Consider the following 23190-nt stretch of genomic DNA (forward strand, 5'->3'; position numbering starts at 1 on the left):
GTATATGAGAAAAAGCTGCAAGTGATTACAAAGTAAGTTTTAAGGATTAGACACAGTAAAAGCACCCACTGGAATACTTGAGGTTCACTAAATAAATAAATAAATAAAATATTGAAGGATATTTTACCCTAAGTCAGTCAAACACTTGCATGAAGATTTTACAGAAAAGGTACTAATAGTAACCAGAATCACTAAATGGACAAAACTATGGCAAAGGAAGGATTTTGCCATGCATGATACAAAGGTAGTCATTGAATAAAGAGGGGAATACTTGACCTACATCATCTACAGTGCCTTTGCAATCCACCTACAGGCTGACTTTCCCTGGAAATAACTGAATGGAGATTTTTTTCCCTTGGATATCAGATAAACTTTGCTGCAACCAGAGAAAGCAGAATCTGCCTTTCAAAGCCTACACAAAATCAAAGTGGGCCTCTTGGGATGTGCCCATCAGGGTATAAGAAAAATGTGCTCTCCATCATGTGTGTGAAAAACTGTACTGGGCAAGAATAACTGCTGGGAGTTACAGACGTACCCTGTATCGGCTGAAGATCTCCGGTGCTAATATGTACGGCTCCCCCTTCTGGCCCTTGGGCCCTTGGACTCCCTGGAGGTGACCAGAAAAACCAAAACACACCCTAAGTTTCATATAATATATGTTAACTTGTAAACAGCTAAGAGTGAAATGAAAAATATTTGTTGGTGTTTTCATAAATATACATAAACATACTGCAGTTTAGAGGCAGAGACTATGCCTAGCTTTGGAAATTTATGGTTTAGAAAAAAGATGTAAACCCTCACAGTACATAAAAGAATGAATTTCTCAATCTGTGGGAGAAACACCCCATTACCTGGGAGTGGTATTATGGGGAACCATGTCCTAGCTAGAACTGATGCTGCACTTCCCAGGGCTGACCTGTCCCCTGGTAAATCCAGGAGCCCCACCGCTCACCTCAGCATGATCCTGTGTATCTCATCATGAAAAGCCAATACTTTGGCCATGGGGCAAGAAAGGAAAGGTTACTTTCATCAGCAGCTGTGAGTTTAATATTGTTTTATTGCTGTTGATTAAAGCTGTACAGGTTTTCCTACAGTAATCTCTCTGCCAAGACCTGTATGAGAGGTATAGCTCTGAGCAGACCTTCTGGCCCTGGCTGCAATTCAATGACTAAACACAGTGCAGTGTGTCCATGCTGAGTCTGCACAAATGCTCTGCTGGGCCAAAAAGCCCCACATTCCCTTCATTAAGATATGTCCCATTAACTTCCAACCCACATGTGAACGAAACTCACTCCAGCAATGTTCTTAGCTTCACGTACTCACTGCCAGCTACTTACAATGCTACCAGGGAAACCAGAGCGTCCGGGAGTTCCTGAGTCACCAGGGTCACCTGTTGTCCCATTACAGCCATCATGACCTGGTTTCCCCCTTGGTCCTGGCTGCCCTGGATGACCCTGTTGAGGAAAAAATAAGTGTTTATCTATCCATCTGTTTCTGGTTTTCCTTTTCCTCTAGTCACGAAGTATTTAGACATTCTCACATTAAGCCCAAGGCTTGGATCCATGGGAAACTAGGATTTTCAAAGACAGAAACAGACAGTGCCTTTTTTTAATATAGCTGCAGCTTGAACCAGATGCCCCAGACAGCATGAAAAAATGAGTAGTGAAGGACCTTTCAGAAAGGGTAAGAAAGCTATGTTCAATGCAGGCTCTGTTATGCAGAGAACTAAGCCAGATGAGGCTGCTGTGAGGGATCCACCAAGAACTGGGATTGTTAAGCATTTCAGTTCTTCACACTGGAAGAGTGGCAAGAACGGCTCCTCACTGACTTTGAACAGCTTCCAAGCCAGGAAAAAAGTCAAAGATGCTGTTGGAGCTAGATTGAGTGTCATGATGAGGCTGTGAATATGGAAGAAAACAGCAGGGCTCAAAGTTAGGGAGCTGGGGGCACTCCAAGACCTTGACACACAGCCTCTGAAAAGCTACTCTTGTCTCAAACTGGATTTTCACTGCTGTTCCCAGATCACCTTAATTGCTGTTGCTTCTGGTTTGCACTGAGGCTGATGAGAAGCAAATCTTCCCTTGAGCAGCTCTTTCTTCCAGCAGGCTCAGTTACAAAACCCAGAAACTAACATAAAACATTTGTCCCTTCTTTATCTATAGCAAGAGTTTTCTCTTTGCTTTTGCTCCATTGCTTAGAAAAAACAGAAGAATGTCCATGTCCTTACTCAGCTTCACCAAATACTGGCACTCCTCATCCCAGAAGAGATTCAGTCTTGTCACCCTTCTCTCTTGGCTCCCAGCCCCACATCCTAGCACCGTGCCATTGTGGTTTGTTCAGGTATCTATCAACCTGCCTTCCCATGGTCAGTGTTAAGACTTGGCCTGAAAAAACTGGTTGGGAAATGTAAGGGTGCTTGAAGGGCAGGGGAGCTTGAAGAGAGGACACAATGAAAATGCAAGTTCAAGTACTGTCTGAAGGTATTTATCCCTCACAAGGCAATGTGCAGAGGCCAGGGAGGCAGGGCTGAAAAAGAATACATGCCCAGGTAAGAGAAGCAGTCCAGCTATAGCAACACCAGGCTTCACAGGGGAGCAATTTACTCTGCTTCCCACGATGTTACAGTGCTTAGAAAGAAACTCAGCATGATGCAGTGAGATTAACAAGATCCTTGGCTCAGGAGTGTTAATAGAAATGGCAAATATGGTTTTCTTTTTTTCCTTTAAGAGTGAGAAAGAGGGAGACAAGGAAGATTGTGAGAGAGAAATCCCTGAAACTTGATAGGAAGCTCTTCTAGAAACAAAAGAGGGTAAAAGCAGAGTGGATGTGGATGCGTGGGCTGCAAAGCAGGGCCCTGGTGTCAGGGAGCACTACAAAGGAAACCCAAGCCTGGGAACTCTGTCCAGGGATTCCAGTGACTCAGATTTCTTTGTTATTTTATGACACAAGATGTAAAGAAGTGTAGGCTGGGAAAATACTGTGCTGTGAACTTTACCCGGTTTTCCTCTTTTGAGTGTTTCAGTTTCATGGACCTGGTCAATTTGTTCAAAGTTTTACACTGTTTAGTGCTCAAGAAGTTTTTAAAGACAATCTCAAGCATGCCATATGCTCTATAAAGCAAATTAACCATAGTTAGTATTCTTAAAATCACTGGTCTTTATACACACTTTCCAAATCAGAAAAAAATAGGAATGACCCACTCGTGTCCTTCGTTCACAAGCTTAAGAGTTGTGAAGCACTTATGTCACAGGTCTTTCCTACAAAAGAACATACTTAGCTGGGTAACCTCCAGAGACACAGGAAATGTCTATCCTTTTCTGCCCCTTTTACAAGGGGATTTCTCCGTAGGACAAAGCAAATGGACCTTAATTACCTGAGGGAATGAGATGGAGCACAGATTCTGCTCTTTTGTTGTGTATCTGTAGTTCCACTCACTTCAGCAAATGGCCTTAGCTGAAGAGTGTGTACGTGGCCGATGTAGAATTTAAGCCAGACATTTTAATTAAATTACAAAGGCTTTAAGCTAGCCTGCAATATTTGCAGTTGGTGATTTCTTAAAGATGAAGTAAACTGTTACTTACGGGAATGCCATCTGCCCCGGGGAATCCAGTGACTCCTCTTTGTCCCTAGAGTGAAACAGCACAATTAAAATGATGTTCTGCCCAGCATTTTGCTTATTAGCTAAAGCATTTGATATTCAAAAGTTACCACTTCTCCTTTGGGTCCAGTTATTCCCGGGTATCCTCTTTCACCTTTGTGGCCTTTGGGACCTTGCACTCCTGGGATCCCCATCAATCCTGGTGGTCCAGTGAATCCCTGTGATCCAAGAAGTCCTGGCTGGCCCTGATAAAAACAAGAAAACAGCATTTACATAGGAACAGTTTTGATGCATGAAGCTGGATAAGTTATCACTGCTGCAATGGAGTCAATCTCTCCAACAAAAAATAAACACAGAATTTCTTTCCTTCCCAGTAGGCCAGGCTCTTTGACAAAAATCATCTGGAAACACCACACAGAGAAACTCCAGCAGCAGTGACTACATTGCACATGTGGTCACAAAATTAACACATCGGTATTAGCATTCAAATCAATATTCACTACTTCAGTATTTATGGCCACTCTACAAAACAAATGTTTTCTTTGGAAGGAGGTTTCTCAAGAGTGATTCTCCTACAATACAACGTATGATGCTCCAAACAAGTAAAATATGCTTAACTGTGAAATTTGTTTATTGGCCGTATTTATTACAAGTGGAGTCTGATATTTAATGGCAGGAATTTCTGCCCCTTTAGTGATGATATTTCTATTCAGCAATGGAGCCTGAAAATGATTGGACATGCATGGATCCTCACAGGTTGAAGAGCTGCACACAGGGCTCCCCAGTCATTCTCCCTTCCAGTGCTGGTTCGGCTCTTCAGGCCACTTCAACCATTGTTTAAAAATAATCCCTGTTGGCTGCCAGCATCCCAAGGCTCAAAAGGGGAAAAAACAAATTTGAAATGACACAATGGTGGTTTAAGTAATGGATTGTGACAGTATGTCTGAGATCTGTGAACTGAAGTATTTGAATATCATTCCAGATGTAGCGTCACTGAAGGCACATATGTTTTACATGTACTCACTGCACTAATGACATTAATACTAAATTGCTGCAATCTTTTCTGGAGAAATATGCTTTAAATGGGGCAAAGCACCATTTATCAAAACATTCAAATTAAAAGTCAAATCTAATGAAAGTTGTTTTTAAAATGCAATTAGATTTTCTTCACAGACCAGGCTGCAACAGCATCAGTATCTCACAAAAGAAGAACTAAAGCAAACCATGAACAAACACATACATATTTATACAAAAAAGCTGATAAAAAAATACTACCTTGTTTTAGTATAAAATACTTACAGTCTTGCCCATGCCTTCAAAGAAAGAGCTAGAAGATGAATGCAATTCCTGTTCAAGAATACAACTTCATTTAATGCCATTGAGGTGGAAAGAGGGCAGTGTGGGTACTTGAAAAAATGAACCTGAAGATATCCTAATTTCTTTGGACCGGGAAGTTGTAGCAGAGATGCTGAGCAATGCCTTACTGATATTAGGCAAATTTATTTTAGTCTCAAAGTCTCATTTGTGATATACTTTAAAAACTTCATAGTCAACAACTATCTAAAATAAAAATTTATCTGTGCTGTAGCTGTCTTCATACCACATACCCCAAAACAACACTATGACTGAAACACAGCTTACTTGTAGCTTTAACAACACATCAATTTTCCACACTGCTTTCACATAAAATGGTTGTCAAAACACTTGGGGTAGGTTTTGTATTTTAAATCTTATTGTATGATATCAGTCCATATTGAGAAGCTGACACAGCCAAACCAAGTACAGAACTCAGTGCAAGTCTTTTTTTTTGGAAGAAGACTAGGAATGAGCCAATATGAAGGCTGAATTACATGGAGTTCCTTGGGACAAGCCACCAGGATGGATCTCGTACATATGGCTCTTTTGCTCTACTGTTGTGATTGATTTGACAAGACTGATGGTTTAGGAGCACTGCCAAAGGATGCCACGAATTTAAGTGTTTGAGCTGCCAGTGTGAAAGAGAATTCCCTCTGCTTACAACCAAACCTGACTTTATATAGCATCCCTACTTTTAAACCAAATCTGCTCATGTGGGTTATTAGGTGCTAGGAGGCCAATGTCTTTTCAGATTAACAAACTGAGAAGGAACAAAGATTACGTGAATACATCTAAAACATAAAAGAACTCACATTGGTAGGAGGCATATGCATCTGAACAAGCAGCTGCTCATTTCCTTATGCCAGGCACAGCTAGCTACTACAGATGCATCTACCTCCACAGCACTAGTTTTTAGTTTTCTTAGAACACAGTGAATCTCTAAAAGTTACTCTGTGGAGGTGCAGATCACAGTAGACATATTTTCCAAGTTGCCTGACTCAAGTGGAAAGATGCTGATTAAAAGCACTAGAATAATGACTTAAATCTGAACCAGAATTTTTCAGTATGAGTCCCAAGATCAGGAAAAAGAAGTTCTTTCTTATGTCACATTTTCTCCACTTTTCTTACCTACTATGGCTCAAAATTTAAGTATATAGGAATTGACAGAATACATATGAGCATGCCCCATGAAATTGCCTTTTTAGGGAAATAGAAATTTCCTTCATTAAAAAAATGGAGTCTGTGATCATTTTGTTTGTTTGGGTTCTTTTGGTAGAGCAGTATAAATTCCTATGCAAATATCAATCAAAAATATTTCAATTTTACTATAAAGCCTTAAAACCTCATTAAATGCTTAAGGTAGTTTGTTTTTCCTCATGCACCCAAAGCTAGAAAGGAACCTTTAAAAGGGTTCAAAAAGGATGGAAACATGTCCCATACATTTGCAAAGAATACAGAAAAACTATTCAAATTCATTTGTAGAGATTTGAGTTGGCTCCAGTTGCATTTAATTTCTGAAAATGAACGTTTCAGTTGCTTCTGCAAAGGAAGGAATACATGGATTCTGTGCACTGAAAATGCCACTTCATTTTTGGAGTACCCGAAAGCCAAAATAAATCAAATTCCAAAGCCCACTCATCCTCCTGAGATAAGCAAACCATCTCGTTAGTGCCCCTCTACACCCCTTTAGTGGGCGGCTGTCTGGAGGCAGAACACGTGTAAAACTTTTCATTGCGGTTTCTGATAAAAGGCTGGTTATGTTCAGAATTGTCAAATCTGTGCCTGGCTTTCCACGGGGACCATGCAGAGCTGTACAGTTCAAAGGTGATATTCCATGGAACATGGTTACCTCTCTAATTCCTACATCAGATACCACTCTCCCACTTGCAGTCCCATTTTCCTATCTGGTGTGGAGGAAGAAATAAACAAGGAATGGAAAACAAGTAAGAGGGCTGGGCATCAGCACCCCTTCCCCATGCTTTCCTGATAATTATCTGGTCATTTGTTTGTTGAGGAATATGGGTTATTTAATATTATTTGCAATAAAGACAAGAGAATAGATCCTTATGGGACTAGTTTAACACAAGGCTAGAGTCAGAGCTAGGGAAATACTTAATACCATGACAATACTTGTGTAATTATTCAGCCAATTAGTACCTTGGCTTGTTAACTGAATTAACTTTGCTAACCTTTGTTAACTCAGACTTGTCAGCTTTAACTCTGCTTCCTTTATCTTAGGTCTTTTGTTGAACAAGTATGTCCCCTTTTCATTAGCAAGTGACCTAAGAACATTCTCTCTTTGGCAAAGGTCACTGAGGAGATTTAAGCAAAGACAATAAGTTTGAAAGGTTCAGTCAAATAACGCATGATTCAATTATTAGTCACAAATACCCCTGTGTGACACATGCCACACATGGTACTATGCCTGTGCTCCTGGAGGGTCAGAAATCCTAGAAAATTCTCCAAAGCTGTAAAATTGTGCCTGACTTAAAATTTCCAGGTCTTAAAAAAAACCCAAAAACCAAAAAAAACAAGCCTAGGGAAACATATCATCCTTGTCATATTTTAGAAAACTCATGAAGTACTTCCTCTTGAACACGCTCTGGCTCACAGCGCCCTTCCCATTTCACTAGGGTGAGCTGGACCTCTTCCCTAATCCAGAGCATGGCACTATTACCCCATACCACCCACCACAGGAGTTACAGGCCAGTGCTAAGAGGTTCACTGAAGTGTGTGTGGAATGCCACAGCCAGCACCTCTGAGAGAGCGCATAAAAAGAAAAGGAAAAAGTGGGCTGATGGAATATCTTGAAGACTAACAAGAAGTCCTTTTGTTGTTTTTCATACAAAACTTCCACAACTGTTCAGTCGAATTACAAAGCTCCCAGTGTCAGGATGTGGGCTATATACCTAGATAGGCAGTCCCTGCTTTGCTCTTCCTGCAACTTCAGCTGACTGGAAGAGGTCCGCAAAACTCTTGTGGCCAGCCCAGATACTGTGAAAAAACTATTTACAGAGAGGAGCAAAGGTTGGAAATTAGAAAGCCTAGAGGAAATCTCCCTAGAAAATATTTGCCATGTTATATATACACTGTCACTTGTCCAGTGACATGCATGAAAGAAAATGCTGCCAAGGTTGTGACTGAATTTAATAACTCCATTTTGCAATTAAGTACTAGTGGACGTAAGAAGATCCTGATCAGACTTTTAAATTTGTACTTAATGTTCATGTTTTGCAGCTTGAACTTCAATTTTCAGTTCTTTTATGATCACTCAGATGAAAGAGGTATGTTGCAATACTTTCTTCCTTTTAATTTACTGTTAAATTTACAGTGTGGAAACAAAATTGACAGGGGAGGGTGTGCTAATTTTGAGAGCAACCAAATGTTTGGTGTGCTATACAAACAAAGATGCAATAAATGACAGTACCAAGGTTTTAAAATACAGAAATCATGAATTGCTGAGAAATCCACCTAGCAGGGTGGAGATACAAAGATAGGAGAAAACTGTTGATTTGCAATAAAGGGGAGAATGAATCCAAGTTTCTACAGAGCTTCCCAGCCATTGAGCCCATTTCTCCATGTTTCATTACAGACAGCCATTTTGCAATTGCTTCTGGTACATGGAATGTGATGATTCAGTATTCCCCACACGAAAACCAGCCTTGTAGACCATCATTTCTTTTAACAGTGGACAAAAGGAAAGGAGGTTAATTTCCTGACATTTTGAAAAGGTCATTGGTGAAAGGACAAGTTCATTTCCTGAGGGAAGGGTGATCTGACCATGACAGACAAGCTGGAGCTGGGATTTTTTGTAAGAGCGCTTAGTCTGGAACAGTCCCTCTAAGAACAGATGGGGAAAGGACGTGACAGCAAGGACCTCAGTGCACTCCTACTCAGTGAGACCAGCAAGCGGAACAGAAAGCAACTCACCAGGGAATAAAATAATTTATAAGGAAAATGAGCAACTTTTGAGCTGATTGAAAGTGCTAAGCCAGGAAAAGTCATCCCCCCAGGCACACAAGAAAGAAACAGAAAAGTTTTTAAATATAATGCTGGCAAATGTGGAAAACTGGATGTAAATGTAGGGAATTTGTGATTCTTTCAGCTGATTTTAATGGATGTAGTGCACTAAAGTAATCACTGACCCCAAATAAAAAATGTATGATCTTAGTGCTCCAACCACCCCCAAAGATATAAATTACAAGGAAGAACCTCAAGAACCCTGCTGTGGCACACAGAGTCAGACTAGGATGGGCATATCACCTGGCATTTCTGCTGGAGCATAAATCCAGGAGGTTATCTAGGAGTTTATGGATTAAACGTACTAGAGGGGAATACTAGGGGAAAGGTTTGGGGTTCAGCTCCATGAAGTGCACATTTTGTCAGAAATACTTCACCTATGGGGTTGCACCACTTTGGGCTGGGAGGCAGAGAAAAGCAGACCACATGGAGCACCTGCTGCCACCACATGGTTTGAGTCAGCAGCTGCTTCTGGCAGCACTGGGCCGCCCAGTATGGACAGACCCCCAGAGATCTCCAGACACGGATGAGTACAACATCTACCATGACACAGAAGAAACTGGAACATTTCTGTACCTTACATCATCATGTTGTACACTGATGATGTAGTTTGAATGGTTCCATCCACCTCAGCAACTCAAGAGTTTTGTTTAAGCAGGATTCAAACACTTTTGTAATTCCACCTAGGAAGAATAGATCAAAATGATGCATGGAAGGGTAGAAAATACAAATACACAGGGCATAACACAACCAATGCTAGCCACTGGAGAAAAAGATCATCTGAGAGAAAAAATCCTGAAGTTTGTGCAGTCTTGGTTGTTACTCATATTAGTATGTTACTTTATTTCTGTGTCTTCAGGACTGTAGTAATGACCACTTTCCAGAAGACAGATGCCTTGGAACAGTTTGCAGTGAGCATTCAGAAGCTCCTCACTAGATGGCACCAGCCATTGCTGCTGCATGCAGCCCCCACCACTGCAGGTGAAGGATTCCAGACCACGGTACAACCCTCAGGAAATCTGATAAGGAGTTTAGATAGGGTCAAACTGTCCTTGATTGAGGTCTAAGGCAACAAAAGCAGCAGGTTTCTGGCAAAATGTCTGTCAGTGAGATAGCTGGGAAAGTGCAAATGAAATGGGATGAAATGCATCATGCAACTGAGCAGCATGTCTGCCTGAAGCGAAGGTGTTCCATCATTCAACCTTTATTCTGTGTAGCAGAAAAACTTGGTCTTCAATGAGAAAAACTTATTATCTTACTTCTTCAGTGGATATTTACACTTAGTGTCATAGGCCTGAAAAATCTCCAATTTATCTTCTGAATCTGTATTTTTAGTGTTGTCAGAGACTGAAACAATTCATGCCTCAAACATTGATATAAAGTTTTGCTCATTATAACAAAAACTGTATAAAGAAGCTAAAACCAAAGAAGCTTCCCTGAGGATACTTGACTGGGGCTTTGGACTGTAAGTTAAACCACTAAGATTAGATAAAGAGAAAACCCATTCTTTCATCGTCTCAGGCCTAGGAAAAAACAAACAAGGAGGAAGGAGAGGAATGCATCCACAAGAAAGCCAAATGCAGCAGAGATTCTTCCCTGGCTGACTTTGGCAACCCCAATAAGCCAGGTTTGCACAGCCCCCCCCCCCCGAAATGAGGCAGGAGGGGGAGGAGGTTTGGGGTGTAACCTCTGGTTAGAGGCAGTGAACACCCATCCTCCCTTACACAAACTGGCCCAGCTGCAGAACCCCCAAGCCCACAGGCTGTGTCCATGGGACATTCATGTGAGAGGCAGCTGAGGGAGTGTCATAATCCATGAAAGACCCCCCGAAGTGCCCCCTTGAGTCATTCCTGAAGCCTTGCACCACAGGACTGCACAAACCTAGAGTCTGCTGTAAGAGACAATGGCAAACTCCCCCCATCCAGCCCCTCCAGGGAGGTGCCTGGGTTTTCCTACCTAGCCTAAGCTATAGTAACCCATCAAATTCTATGCCTTTTGGGGGGACCTTCACCACCAAGAGACCAGCTGGAGAGGATCAACAGAGCATTGCTGGGATCCACAGAGTGGTGATATTTTCCTTATTCTGTCCCTGTCACTCTCTTTCTGTCCTCCCCACCTATTTTCTTTCTTTCTATTTTTCTCTTTCTCTCTCTCATATTTACTATCAAATAAAACCCATATTATTGTCACTGGCATATGGTCTTGTTTGAACCTTAATTCAGGCAGAGGCATCTCTAAGAACTTTAATTACTGGATCTTGACAAGTGTAGGGTTGGCATTAACTTCTGCCACCACACTGATACCAAAAGGGGAGCTTTATTCTGATGTTTCAGACATTTGGTAACAACATGGTTACCAGTGTACCATGGTACCAGGAAGAGATGGACTTCTGTTGTCTAATTAGAATATTGATAAGCAAATCAAACAAACATTTCTGTTGCGCCTTAAGCTGTGTGATATTCAATTCTTAAACACAGAGTAGCACTGAAAGAGTCAGCAGGCTTTAAATATAAAAGTACATAACTAATGCTGAGTTCTACTTTTTTTTTCTGTTTTGCTACTTTAGAGGAGGTTATTTAGCTGAGTTTCACATTCCAGCTCTTATTCTCAGAAAACTTTCCTTCTCATTTTTTAAAAAGCTTTTTTTATTTATAAGAAAAGTAAACAAAAAAATTATAACGTTCATTAAAAATAACTAAAAAATTAGGCTAGTTCAGCCTAGTGGCATGGTAAAAATCTGCTGTTCTTTTAAGTACATTGTCTGGACATACGACATTTTCTCTCAAGACAGTGGTGACCAAATGACATTAATTCCAGAGCAGTGATTCAGCTTGCAGAAGGGTGGATTTCTTTTTTTTTTTCATTAAGGAAGGAATACACATTAAATCTTCATAAAAAAGGAACTATGAAAGCATTCTCTTTACCAGAAGCCACATCCCTTTTCTGTACTCAGTAATGAAATAATTTTGTACTGTTTTCTGTTCCCACGGTTTGATCTAATTTGTGATCTTCCAGAAAGCGGCTATGTCACCCAAGAAGATAAAACATGTGCAAAAGTAAATATATGCTGGAATGTAGGTCAAGAACTCAAAAGAACCAGTTAATAGTTTCTTCATGTCACAAAATACACAGGAGTAAATGTCAGAAATGCTTTCTGTGCTTTGCAGTGCTTCTGTAGCAAGAACAATAGTGGGACCACAGCAATGGTCTCTCAAAGAAAAGCATCAGAAAGGTCAAGTCTAGACAAAACCACACGAGGATTTCCATACTAACCTTCAAAAGGTTAATGCATAGAAAGGAGAAGATGGAGGTGGGCAAGATGTGGGAAAGAAGCATTGGGCAGAGGCAAAGGGTAGTTTTGTTTGCTGACTCAGTAAGGGGATATCTCTGAAAGTACAAAGCAGAATCCCTGCTGAAGTATGGCTGCACAGACAAACTGGGAAATTCAGGATCAGAATTAAGACATATATTAGCAAATATATCTCTCTTGTGAGCATGATCTACTGAATTATGTAAGAAGACATGGAATGACTTGAAAGGTACAGAATTTATTTTAAAGTATTGTATTTATGAACAGATGTAGACATTTATCTACATACAGTGTAGTCATCAAAAGTTCCCATCAGGTGCAGGTGATATCTCATGGCATGATAGCCTAATGCAGATATTCAAACTAGGTAGAACAAATGCACCTGAATGTGCCCATTTTTCTTAAGTGTCTAGAAAAGGGGCCCATGTCTCTAGCTCAAAAGTTGACCTCACATCATTGCTTTCTAAACTGTGAAAGAAGGCAATACCCCAAAAGATCAAGTCCTGAAATTGTGGATTTAGCAGTTAGAATAAAGACTGAAATAAACTGGATTGTGAAAATCATGCTGCATGAAAAAGGAGTGGGATATAAATGCAATAAATTTACTTAACTTGACAGGCAATATATAGCAGAACTGTTGCTACTGGTGGTACAAAACAGTAGGATTTTGTTGGGAGTGAGAAATATTTCAGCATAAAAGAGTAATCAGATGATAATGTTGAGTGCTCAGAAGCATATCCATTTATTCCATCTTGGCCTGAGTGGAAGTGCAGTTAACAGAGCTACTCACTTTACGTTGGTTAAACTGAGACTACCAAGCTAAGACAACTGTAAAATCAGAAAAAAACCTACTTCAGTGACATGTAAATCCTGCCCCTTTGACTTCCAGCTAAATTCTGTTTTTAAGAAAGAGGTAACTAAAGTTAAATTTGGAGATGTTACTTTGAGTGAACTTGAATGAACTTGAATGAGTTAATGATGGTTTACAGAACACTAAAATGACATTGATTTATACTTGTCAAATGTTCATTACTACGTAATTAACTGGAGAAGCTTAGTTTGATAGTCAACCAAAAATTTGCCAGAGAGGAAAATCACCTTGCCAAATATGCTCTTATAACCAGACAAATATCACACTGATGGGTGTGGACAAGGAGCAGGAGGAAGCAGGGAACTCCCAGTTACTCTGTGACATCTGCTGTATCATGCTCATGTAAAGGAGCAGTCTTTGGTCATGATGCCTATTAAATGTGTGATTAAGCATTTGGAGGACAGTGAATGCCTTATATGTTTTTAGCACAATGAGTATATTTATAGAACAAAATTCTGTTCATTCAACATGGGTTTTTGCAGGATTAAAAAGCCAAAAAATTTCCAGGGCACCATAGAATGCAGTGCAATCTTCCTACTCTGCTAGTATCTGCATCAAAACCAATTTTTTTTTTATTCTTTCCATTCATTCCATTCATTTTATTACCATCATAATATTAAGATAACTGCTTTCTGGGACTTTTAAAAGGCCTACTTCACACATATTGCTAAAAATTTGGATAACACTGTCGGTTGGATAGCTGTAAGGTTGCTGCTTGGCTAACTGGGCTTCTCAAGGCAAGACAACAACCAGCACCTGCTTGAGTTAGAACATTCAGTCATAGACACAAGAGCCAATCTGCCAGCCCAATTGCTTTCAAATGGCTTTCAGTGGTGTGTGGGAGTGTTCTCAAGATCCTAAAATTCAGGAAGTTCAACACAGATGTTTTCTGTCAGTAGGCGTTGGAAGCACCAATAGTAACATCTGTTCACTTTTCATATTTGTGAGAACATTTTTTTTTCGGTCCAAAAACCATTCACTGTTGAAATTTCCAAATTGTGCAACTGGCCAAAATGTTAAGCTCATTAGGCTCCATGAGTTTAAGAGTATGTGAAAATTAAAACCCCTGCAGGAGTTCAGCCTATCGTATGCCAATTTTTCCATTCTGTGTTCTTCTGTTTAAACAAAAGCGTAACTATTTTTGTGGTGGGAACAGCTATCAAAACTGATTTGATCATGAAAATAGAAGTTACTACTGGCTGTTTTAACCATAGAAAGAATTTAATTCTCTTACAGAGGCTGTGACTTTTTAGTAATTTGTGTATTGGGATACCCTCTCCACATGGGAGCGCAGAACACATGTTCTAGCAGCATGTACAAGGGACTTGGTACAGACCCTCACACTCTGGTCATGGGAATTTACAGCTTGGGACAGTCTCCGAGTTCCCAACAAGGCCAGATGATTGGCTCTGAACCACCAGGAAGGACAGGGGGCTTTAAGGCAGATGCGTGCAGCAATATGAAGAGTCATTGTTGATACAGAATCAGAGACATCTTTTTTTTCTCCTAACCCTTCTAGACAGATGTGTCTCAAGAGCAGTGGGGTGCTGTGATATCATCTGAATGGAGTTTGTACAGTTGTTTCCTCTCCTGATTTCCCAGCCTTGATGTATCAATGCAAATGCTCTAGAAATTTCAGTAACTGGGACCCTGTTGAAACCTGCTGTTGAGTCAGCTTACACTGAAGCCAAATCAACCCTTATGCCTTCCAGTGTATGTGGCTTGTTAACATCACAAATGTTCTAACACAATCACTTTGATGGTCGTTAAGCTGGGCCTGCCTTCATGTTGGGTTTGGCTCCAGAATCAACCGATAGTCTAAATAATCTGTAATCTAGGAGAAGTCTTGCCATCTTCAGGCAGTAAACAGAAATACTCAAAATTAAACAGAAATACTCAAAATTATCAGCAGTTGTCTTTTATATCATACAATTATATTCCCTGCAGAGATGCACAAAACGTTTTTACAAGCTGGCAGTACTAGATCAAGCTGAATGATCATCTAGGGAAGCTAAATTATTTGGGGAAATTATTACGGCAATCAATTACTTGGAGAACTCTCTGTGATTCTGTGAAGCCTTTCTTTTTTTTCCTTTGAATCATGAAGGAAATAGTTCTGTATCATCTACCCGAAAAAAAATGAATGTAACTTGTGATAACACTCTTGGAGAGGATCAAGGGCGGAATATAAAATTGAACAGAAAGGTTCTCCAGATCCATCACAAAATATCTAGCTTTTCTGGTATACTCAGCTTGAGGCAGCACTAATGGGGGCCAAGAGTGCCCACACATCTTCTGCAGATTCCAAAATCTCATCGCTCTCGGGAAAGGATGTTCTGGAGAACATCAGCAGCAGACAGTTCCACAGCTGTTTAAGGAGAAAGACTATTTATCATTTCAAATGTTGATTTCGAAAGCTACTGGAATTTTTTTAACCATTTATTGTAGGCAGTATGGGCTATGGAGCTTCTTCAGCAGAGGACTGGGATAAGAATCAGAGCAAACCATTTTGTTTGATCATAAAATCACAGAATGGTTTGGACTGGAAGGGACCTTAAAAATCATCTAGCTCCAACCCTGCTACCAAGGGCAGGAATACCTTCTGCTATATCAGACTGCACAAAGCCCCATCCAACCTAACCTTGAAAAGTTCCAGAGATGGGGCATCTACCATCTCTCTGGGCAACGTGTTCCACTGCCTCACCACCTTCACAGTAAAGAATTTCATCCTAATATCTAATTTACACTTGCCCTCTTTCAGTTTAAAGCCAATACCACATGCCCTTGTGAAAAATCCCTCTCCAGCATTTTTGTAAGCATCCTTTAGATACTGGAAGGCTGCTAAAAGGTCTCCCCAGAGCCTCTTCCCCAGGCTTAACAGACCTAAGTCTCTGTTCTCATAGGAGAGGTGTTCTGGCCCTCTGATCATCTTTGTGGCCCTCCTCTGGACTTGCTCCAACAGGTCCATGTCCTTCTTATCTTGGGGGCCCCAGAGCTGGGCACAGCACTCCAGTGTGGATCTCACCAGAGCAGAATGCAGGGGGAGAATTACCTTCCTCAACCTGCTAGTCACATCACCTGTTTTTGATCCAGCCCAGCAAGTGTTGGCTTTGTGGACCGCAAGGATGCACTGTTGGGTCATGTTGAGCTTCTTGTCCACCAACACCCCCAAGTCATTCTCCTCAGGGCTGCTCTCAATCTGATCATCCCCCAGCCTGTATTGATTGGGCTACTACGACCCAGATGCAGCACCTTGTACTTGGCTTTTTTTGGCTTCGTGAGCTTTTCACACTGCATGTCATCCCTTCCCTCCAGCATGTTGACCACACCACACAGCTTGGTGTCATCAGCAAACTTGATGAGGGTGCACTCAGTCCCACTGTCCATGCAGCTGACAAAGATGTTGAACAGTGCCGATCCCAATACCAACCCCTGAGGAACATCACTCAGCACTGCTTTCCACTCGGATATCGAGACATTGACTGCAGCTCTGTGAGTGTGTCCATCCAGCCAATTCCTTATGGTCCACCTGTCAAATCCCTGTCTCTCCAGTTTGGAGACAAGGACCCTTTACTCCTTTTCATTCTGCAGATACTGAGGGAGTGAAGGCACTGCTAAATTTTTACGGCAAGTTGCTTTTACTTGAAGCACATGCCATTAGCTTGAGAGGTCTTGGAGAAAATTAAGGTTGCTCTCTAACTGGTAGCAAATGCAGGTAATGTGGAGGAAAACAGAAGCCTTCCAGACAGGGAGAAACAGTAGAGGGAGCCTATGTGTTCTATCAGAACATCAGAGAGACTGCTAAACAATTTGTCGTAACTATTCATCTGGGTCCCATCACTGGGGAGTGGTTTTGGGCTTCAGCTTGAGGAAAGTATCCTCAGTATTTTAGATTCTGATTTTAGAGTGTCTCTAAGCTTTGTTAAATTAGTGCCTTCTTGGCTAAAACACAGTCTGCTTACAGGATTAGCTGTGTCAAAGGAATCACTGATGTGCAGTGATGTGCTGTCTTTGTGAACTTAAAATGTCCTTGCAGAGATGCTTCCATCAGTCTAATGGGAGAGGCTGCATTTATCAACAGGGAAATTGAATTGCTGGTGGTGAAAGGTCAGACTGGTGCAGTTTGCGGGTCAACCATGACCCCAAACTTCTGCTAGGATGCCTCTCTTGCTTTACCATGTCTGCTACAGGCAAGGATGAAAGGAAGCAGGAGATAAACGGGAAGCTTCTTCTCCTTTTGAGAACATTAATTAATGCTGGAACATCTGCCCTAGATTTAAAGGTCCTGGATCCTCCAGGTCCCTGAGAAGATCTCAACAACCACATGGAGCATCAGTTTTCTGTATTTTTGACAGAGACAGTAACAAATGCACTTCTATTTATGTGGTTATCTTTGAGTTTTTGACCTTGCTCTTCCCTTTATTCATGAAAAAATATTTCAACTTTAGTTTTCTTACTGTTTCTGCATCTGGGAGAACCTAAGGCTTTTATCTAGCTACTGAAAAGAGCCAATGTTAGCTCTCCTGTGCAAGTTAATGTCTATAACTTTTATTGCTTTTTTTTGTCAAGAGATAAAGAATATTTGCTATATGAAAACAAACTCTGAGCAATAGTGTTATGGAGGCTACCGTGCTCAGTACAGACTGTGATGATGTGGATGGCTGAATTAGTCATGATGGCCTGGAGATTGGGAAGCCCCAAATTACCTGGGCAATAAAAAAGACTAACCAAATATTACCTGCTCTAGCTGACCCTGCTTGAGAACAGGTGGTTGGACTAGATGATCTTAGAGCCCCCTTCCAACCTCAGCCATTCTGTGATTCAGTGAAATATGGTGACACTGATGGTCAAAATCCTCTTTAAGACCCTACAATTTAGCTGTTTGCCCATTCTACTGCTTAGATTTTTTCTTCTCTGTGATGTCTTTAGAATTTTTCTGTCTGTGTACATATTTATTCTCTCTTTTGTTTGCTGCCTTCAGATGTCTGTGTATCTAACACAAGCCATAAAGCACTCTAGTTTCTTTAGAACAGATAAGGGGAGGGAGTCATTGACACGAGGTGGAATACTTTCTTACTGTTAAAAACACTGATAATTACTATGAACTGTTTGGTTAAGTTAGCATTATTAACAAAAGCCAAGATGCAAGTTTATAGCTATCTGCTTGTGCATAACTATAGCTGTGTGCTTGTTGCAGACATGTATGTGTGAGGTCTCCCATATCTTTACAGTTTACTTGGGTATTTACAAGAAAAACCAGTCTTCTGCACCTGCAATGCTTTAACAACCTCACTAAAACCCTGCCAGACCTATCACTCTACCAACTCTACTGATTTATGCAGCTCTGAACTAGACTGAAGGAGTTTCTGCTGTTATTGTTTCCACCACAGGAAGACACTAACAAGTACTCTAAGGATAAAAACCAACCTACTTTTTAATGAACACAGCCTGATATTTCCATTACATTTTGACATGAAAAAGACGGTGCACTTAAAAGGAGAGATTTGAGAAAGAGTCAGAGTAAAAAAAGATGATGGAGCTATTCAGCTTCCTCTGAATATTTTTGACTTAGAGCCATATTTCTCTTCCTATTCCCCCCACCATCTCCAAACAAACAAGAAACCCACAGCAGATTTTCAACAGATACAGGAAAAAAAACCAACCCCCAAATTAAATTTTTCCTAATAAGGCTGACAGAATTTTCAGATGGTAAGTTTCCAGTAACAAGGACTGAAACAAGTATCAATGAAAAATCATTTTTAATTATGCTGGTTGGAGTAACACAACATTAATTCCACAAATATCCAAAAAAATCCCAACTGCAATGAAGAAAATCAGCAATTTGCCTGTTTGCATATTCTTTTTGGTCTTGATTATCTATCTAATTCCTATACATATTAGATACCTTTGGAGGATGAAACTAAGAGAATACGGTTTAGTAACCCCACGGAGATGATGCAATTCAGGAAAAATTGTAATGAAGCATCTTAGAGAAAGAATTTAAATTATTAACTATGATAGATTGTGGACAGAAAAGAAAATCAAAAGTATTTCCTCTCAGCATTCAAAAAACCTATTTTCTTCTGAAGAGAAATATGGTTTAATATAATTTCCCAGTTAATTCTGATTATTTATAAAAGCCTGACTAGACACTGAGCTATGAATGCCTTAGAGTTTGAGTTACCACAGAAATTCAAATAATTTTAATTACTTTATGCAAAGTAGTTATGAGATTTCTGCAGAAGTTCCTCCTTGACTGAACTTTTCCCAATTAATTAAATTTTTAGTATTCAGCAAATCTAACCAAAAAAAAAGTGAGATTAATATACTTTGAATGTACAGCAGAAACATTAAGGACAATAGCTGGAAATATATTTCAAGGCATAGCAAAGTAGGCTTAGATTGCTTTTCAGCTGTTTGACTAAGCAACATGTTACCTCATTCAATTAGTATCTTAGAGAACTGATGACCTTGTTACCCAATTGAATGTTTAATCCTTGGCAGCAGAAATCAGCAATGACTTGAGAAAACAGCTAAACAACAGGACACAACACATTCCATCTCACTGGGAACACTTGCTGCCCTAGACTGCCTAGACTTTCCTTCATATATAAGATACAGCTATTAATTGGTACGTTTTTAAGGAATACAGCTTTCAACTTAGAAAGATTAATGACACTACCCTGACACTACTACTTTCCCTGAAACCGGAAGTTTCAGGGAAAAAACCCAACAAACTGGGGCAAGAGATTTACTTTTACCTTAATGTTTGCCTGAAATGAGGGTAAGCACATGAAACTACAGCCTTCTCATTCCTCAGTAAATGTGTGCAGCTACTGATGAGGGCTTGAGACTGGTCTGTACTGAACTAAAGACGTGTCACTTCCATGAGCCAAACTGAAGATGGGAAGCACCCATGGATGAGAACACTACCCTTCAGTCAATGCCCAGCACCTCCTCACACTCACCTCTCTGAAGCCCATGGTGACTTCCCTTCCACCTCTGGCAGGAACACATGTGGGTATCGCAATCCCTATCACACCTCACGGGTGCCACAGGTCTCGGACAAGCCCTTCTGAATTGAGGTGAATTTCTGCCAGTTTGGTATTTGCTAATTATTAGACTGCTTTAGCAGCAGCAATCCTTCATCACAGAGATAAACAGGACTTCTTTTATTTATGAAGAACACTAAGGAAGAGACTTGGAAAAACATTTCAGAAGACAGTTTTTGTGCAGCTGTTAACACCTTCAGAGAAGAAACGCAGAAGATACGTGTTGGGATAAAATACACAGTGACAAACATGTAAACACAAAAAGCCAGGCTGCGACCTAATTTAAGCCTTGTTCAGTCACAGGCTAGCTAAAGCATGCTTCCACCCTCATAATTAAAAAAACACCCTGAAATTTAAAACAACTGAAACCACACAACAATGGGACTTCTTGCACTGTTCCAAAGATGTGTAGTGAAAAATAAAAATCAGTTAAATGTCTGAGATTAAATAGAAAGTATCTAAGAATCCATTTAAAATGGTTTTACATTATTAATCACTTCTTTTCCTAACTCCAATGGAGCATGCATGTGTTCAGTAAAAATGGACCAGGAGCCGTTCCAGATTAAAAAAAGCTGATCTTTTTTTGATTGATCTTAAATTTTGGGAAATGAATTAAAAACACTATTGAAAAGTCTGCATTCTAGGTGTAAGCAATGCACCTTGTTGCACATCAAGCACATAAGATGGCAGAGATTGAAGCACAATGCTCTAGGCAAACATAACTATCAGAGGGCACCTTGCAGGCCATTTTGAGTGAGCACAAGAAAAAGAAATCTGAGAATTACTCCAGCATGTCCTCACAGCAAAGCTGACTATCAACAGCTGACAGTTTGTGGGTACACAAGAAGCTACTGAATGGAATAAGTGAGGCTTGATAAATGGGCATTTCATTACCTTCAAGATATGGTCCAAAACATGCTTGTTTTTTCAGGAAACTTTGATACTGTATTACACGAGATTACATCATATGATTGTCAAAGCCTCAAGGGAACTCAAGGTCCACACCTACTTATCTTTTTGTGTGAGTGGTGTGAAAGGTGCTTGGGAAAATCTGTGAAGCAATTTCAAGTACCTCTTTTATGTATCCTTCAGGAGACCTAAATGGTATAACACTGAATAATTATTCGTAATGAAGTTGGGCTATAAGCACTTCCAAAAATTGTATTTAGATATTCTTTTCTCCAAAGCTTAAATTTTGTCCTTCAGAGACTCTTGCACCACTGCTGTTCCTGGGGCCGCTGCCCTAGAAGTCAGGAAGCCACTCATTACACTCCACTGTCCTGCTGCTTCAGCTTACAAAATGCAAAAGATGAGTTATTTCTGGTTAAATTAAGCCCATACTAATTCCTTGGCTGGAGCTAATCAGTTCCTTTTAGGGAGAGATGGGTGTTGTGCAGAGGCTGCTCTCCTCACTGTCCTTACTAAGGACCACAGGAATCCAATGGGACAGTTTAAAAATGAAACCAGTGGTTTTTGGGGTGCCTATTTTATGGATCTGCTCAAATGAACTTGTCCCAAACTGTCAGCTGCTTTGCACAGCATCTGCCAGAAAAGTTTCTTCAGCTTTCTTTGGGAGGCAGAAACAAGGCATATGACACCACAGCCAACTCTGCAGCACCTTCTTCTGAGTGGATTTCCTTTTGCAGGGTGGAGGGAAGGGGTGAACACAGGAGATCTTCCTTGCTGGGGGGGCTGCTGATCTGCCTTGCCTAAGGGAGTCTTTGGTGACACACTGCACTATCAGCTCCTCCTTCCACTGATCGTCACGTGGATTGAGAAGAATGGGGCAGCACTCAGTACTTGTACCCCTTCAGTTCTGGTCAGTGCTGTCCATCTTCCCCGAGTAAAGAACACTTTCTGCCTCCATGCTATTGATCTCCAATAGGCTCTACAAATGTAAAAACATGAACAGCTTATGCACAGCACTTGTGTTTTTTTACAAAGTTATGTAAAATTCACATAACAATTGGAGAGATTCATTTTAATCCCCTGCATGAAGACTACAAAACTAAAAATGAGCATAAATACTGTGAAAAATGAATGTCCCAAGGATACTTGCTATCACAAACATGAAATACAGAGCTCCTTGTTTAAGTTCTCCTACACCATTCCAGTCTATTCCCTCCTCATTACATCCACAGAAAGACCATTCATTCATGATAAGCTGGTTTGATTAGTTCAGATAATGTTCCATCGCTGTTCCTTGCAAGCTGCAGTCATGGCAAAGAGTTTTTGAGTCACTTTCATGATCTTGTTCCAAAATATGTCTGTGTTGCCCAGTGCCTAAACCCATCAAAACAATCATGACAATGTTTGCATGTGGTGCTATTAGTTAAATATTGAAGCTATAGCTGGAGAAACAAGGATTAGAAGTTTTACTAGTAATTGTAGTCAGATGCCTGTAACAATCCTTGCAGTTTTGCCTTCTTGTTCAGTTGTTGCTCACATAGACTACCCACAACATTAGTGGGAAATTCCTGTGAGAAAAGATTCTGGAAATGAGGTCCAAATGGTGCAGTCTACTGGTCTGAATGGGGAAAATAAGCTTTTTTTGGTCAATTTACTTTGATTAAGGCATAGCAGAATAAACTGAATATAGCCCAATAAATGATGTATCTTTTATCACTGAAATGTATTCACTTTTGCATCATTATATATTTTTATCATTTAAAAAAACTGTGGATAGGAAAAACTTACTGGCAACCAATATGCACATACCTGGTATTTTTATCTACATTTTATTGGTAAACAAATTTCTGACACATCAGTAAGTAAATAGACTGTAAAACATATCTCTAGACAAATATCAATGTAGATGGATAAACAGTCTTGAGAGAGGAGGTTTCAAAAAAAAATCTTAAGCTGTCATGTAATATTAACAGCAATACAGTCTGCTTTCCACACCACTACTTGGAACGAAATGTTATGCCCATGGATGGTAAAGCAATGAATAAGCTGCAGTTAGTCCTGGTCATGAAGCACT

The 23190-nt window shown here is 40.3% G+C and overlaps 1 protein-coding gene across 1 annotated transcript in view; it reads right to left on the minus strand.

Annotated features, from left to right (window-relative positions):
* Positions 1 to 23190, minus strand: part of COL4A2 (collagen type IV alpha 2 chain) — a 145489-nt gene that overhangs the window by 47442 nt on the left and 74857 nt on the right. Inside the window, 4 exon segments of the mRNA XM_017736980.1 lie at positions 536 to 607; positions 1338 to 1454; positions 3582 to 3626; positions 3709 to 3843. Coding sequence (XP_017592469.1) covers positions 536 to 607; positions 1338 to 1454; positions 3582 to 3626; positions 3709 to 3843 — 369 coding nt within the window.

Source organism: Corvus brachyrhynchos, unplaced genomic scaffold, assembly GCF_000691975.1.
Source record: "Corvus brachyrhynchos isolate BGI_N302 unplaced genomic scaffold, ASM69197v1 scaffold83, whole genome shotgun sequence".
In the NCBI taxonomy this organism is placed as follows: domain Eukaryota; kingdom Metazoa; phylum Chordata; class Aves; order Passeriformes; family Corvidae; genus Corvus; species Corvus brachyrhynchos.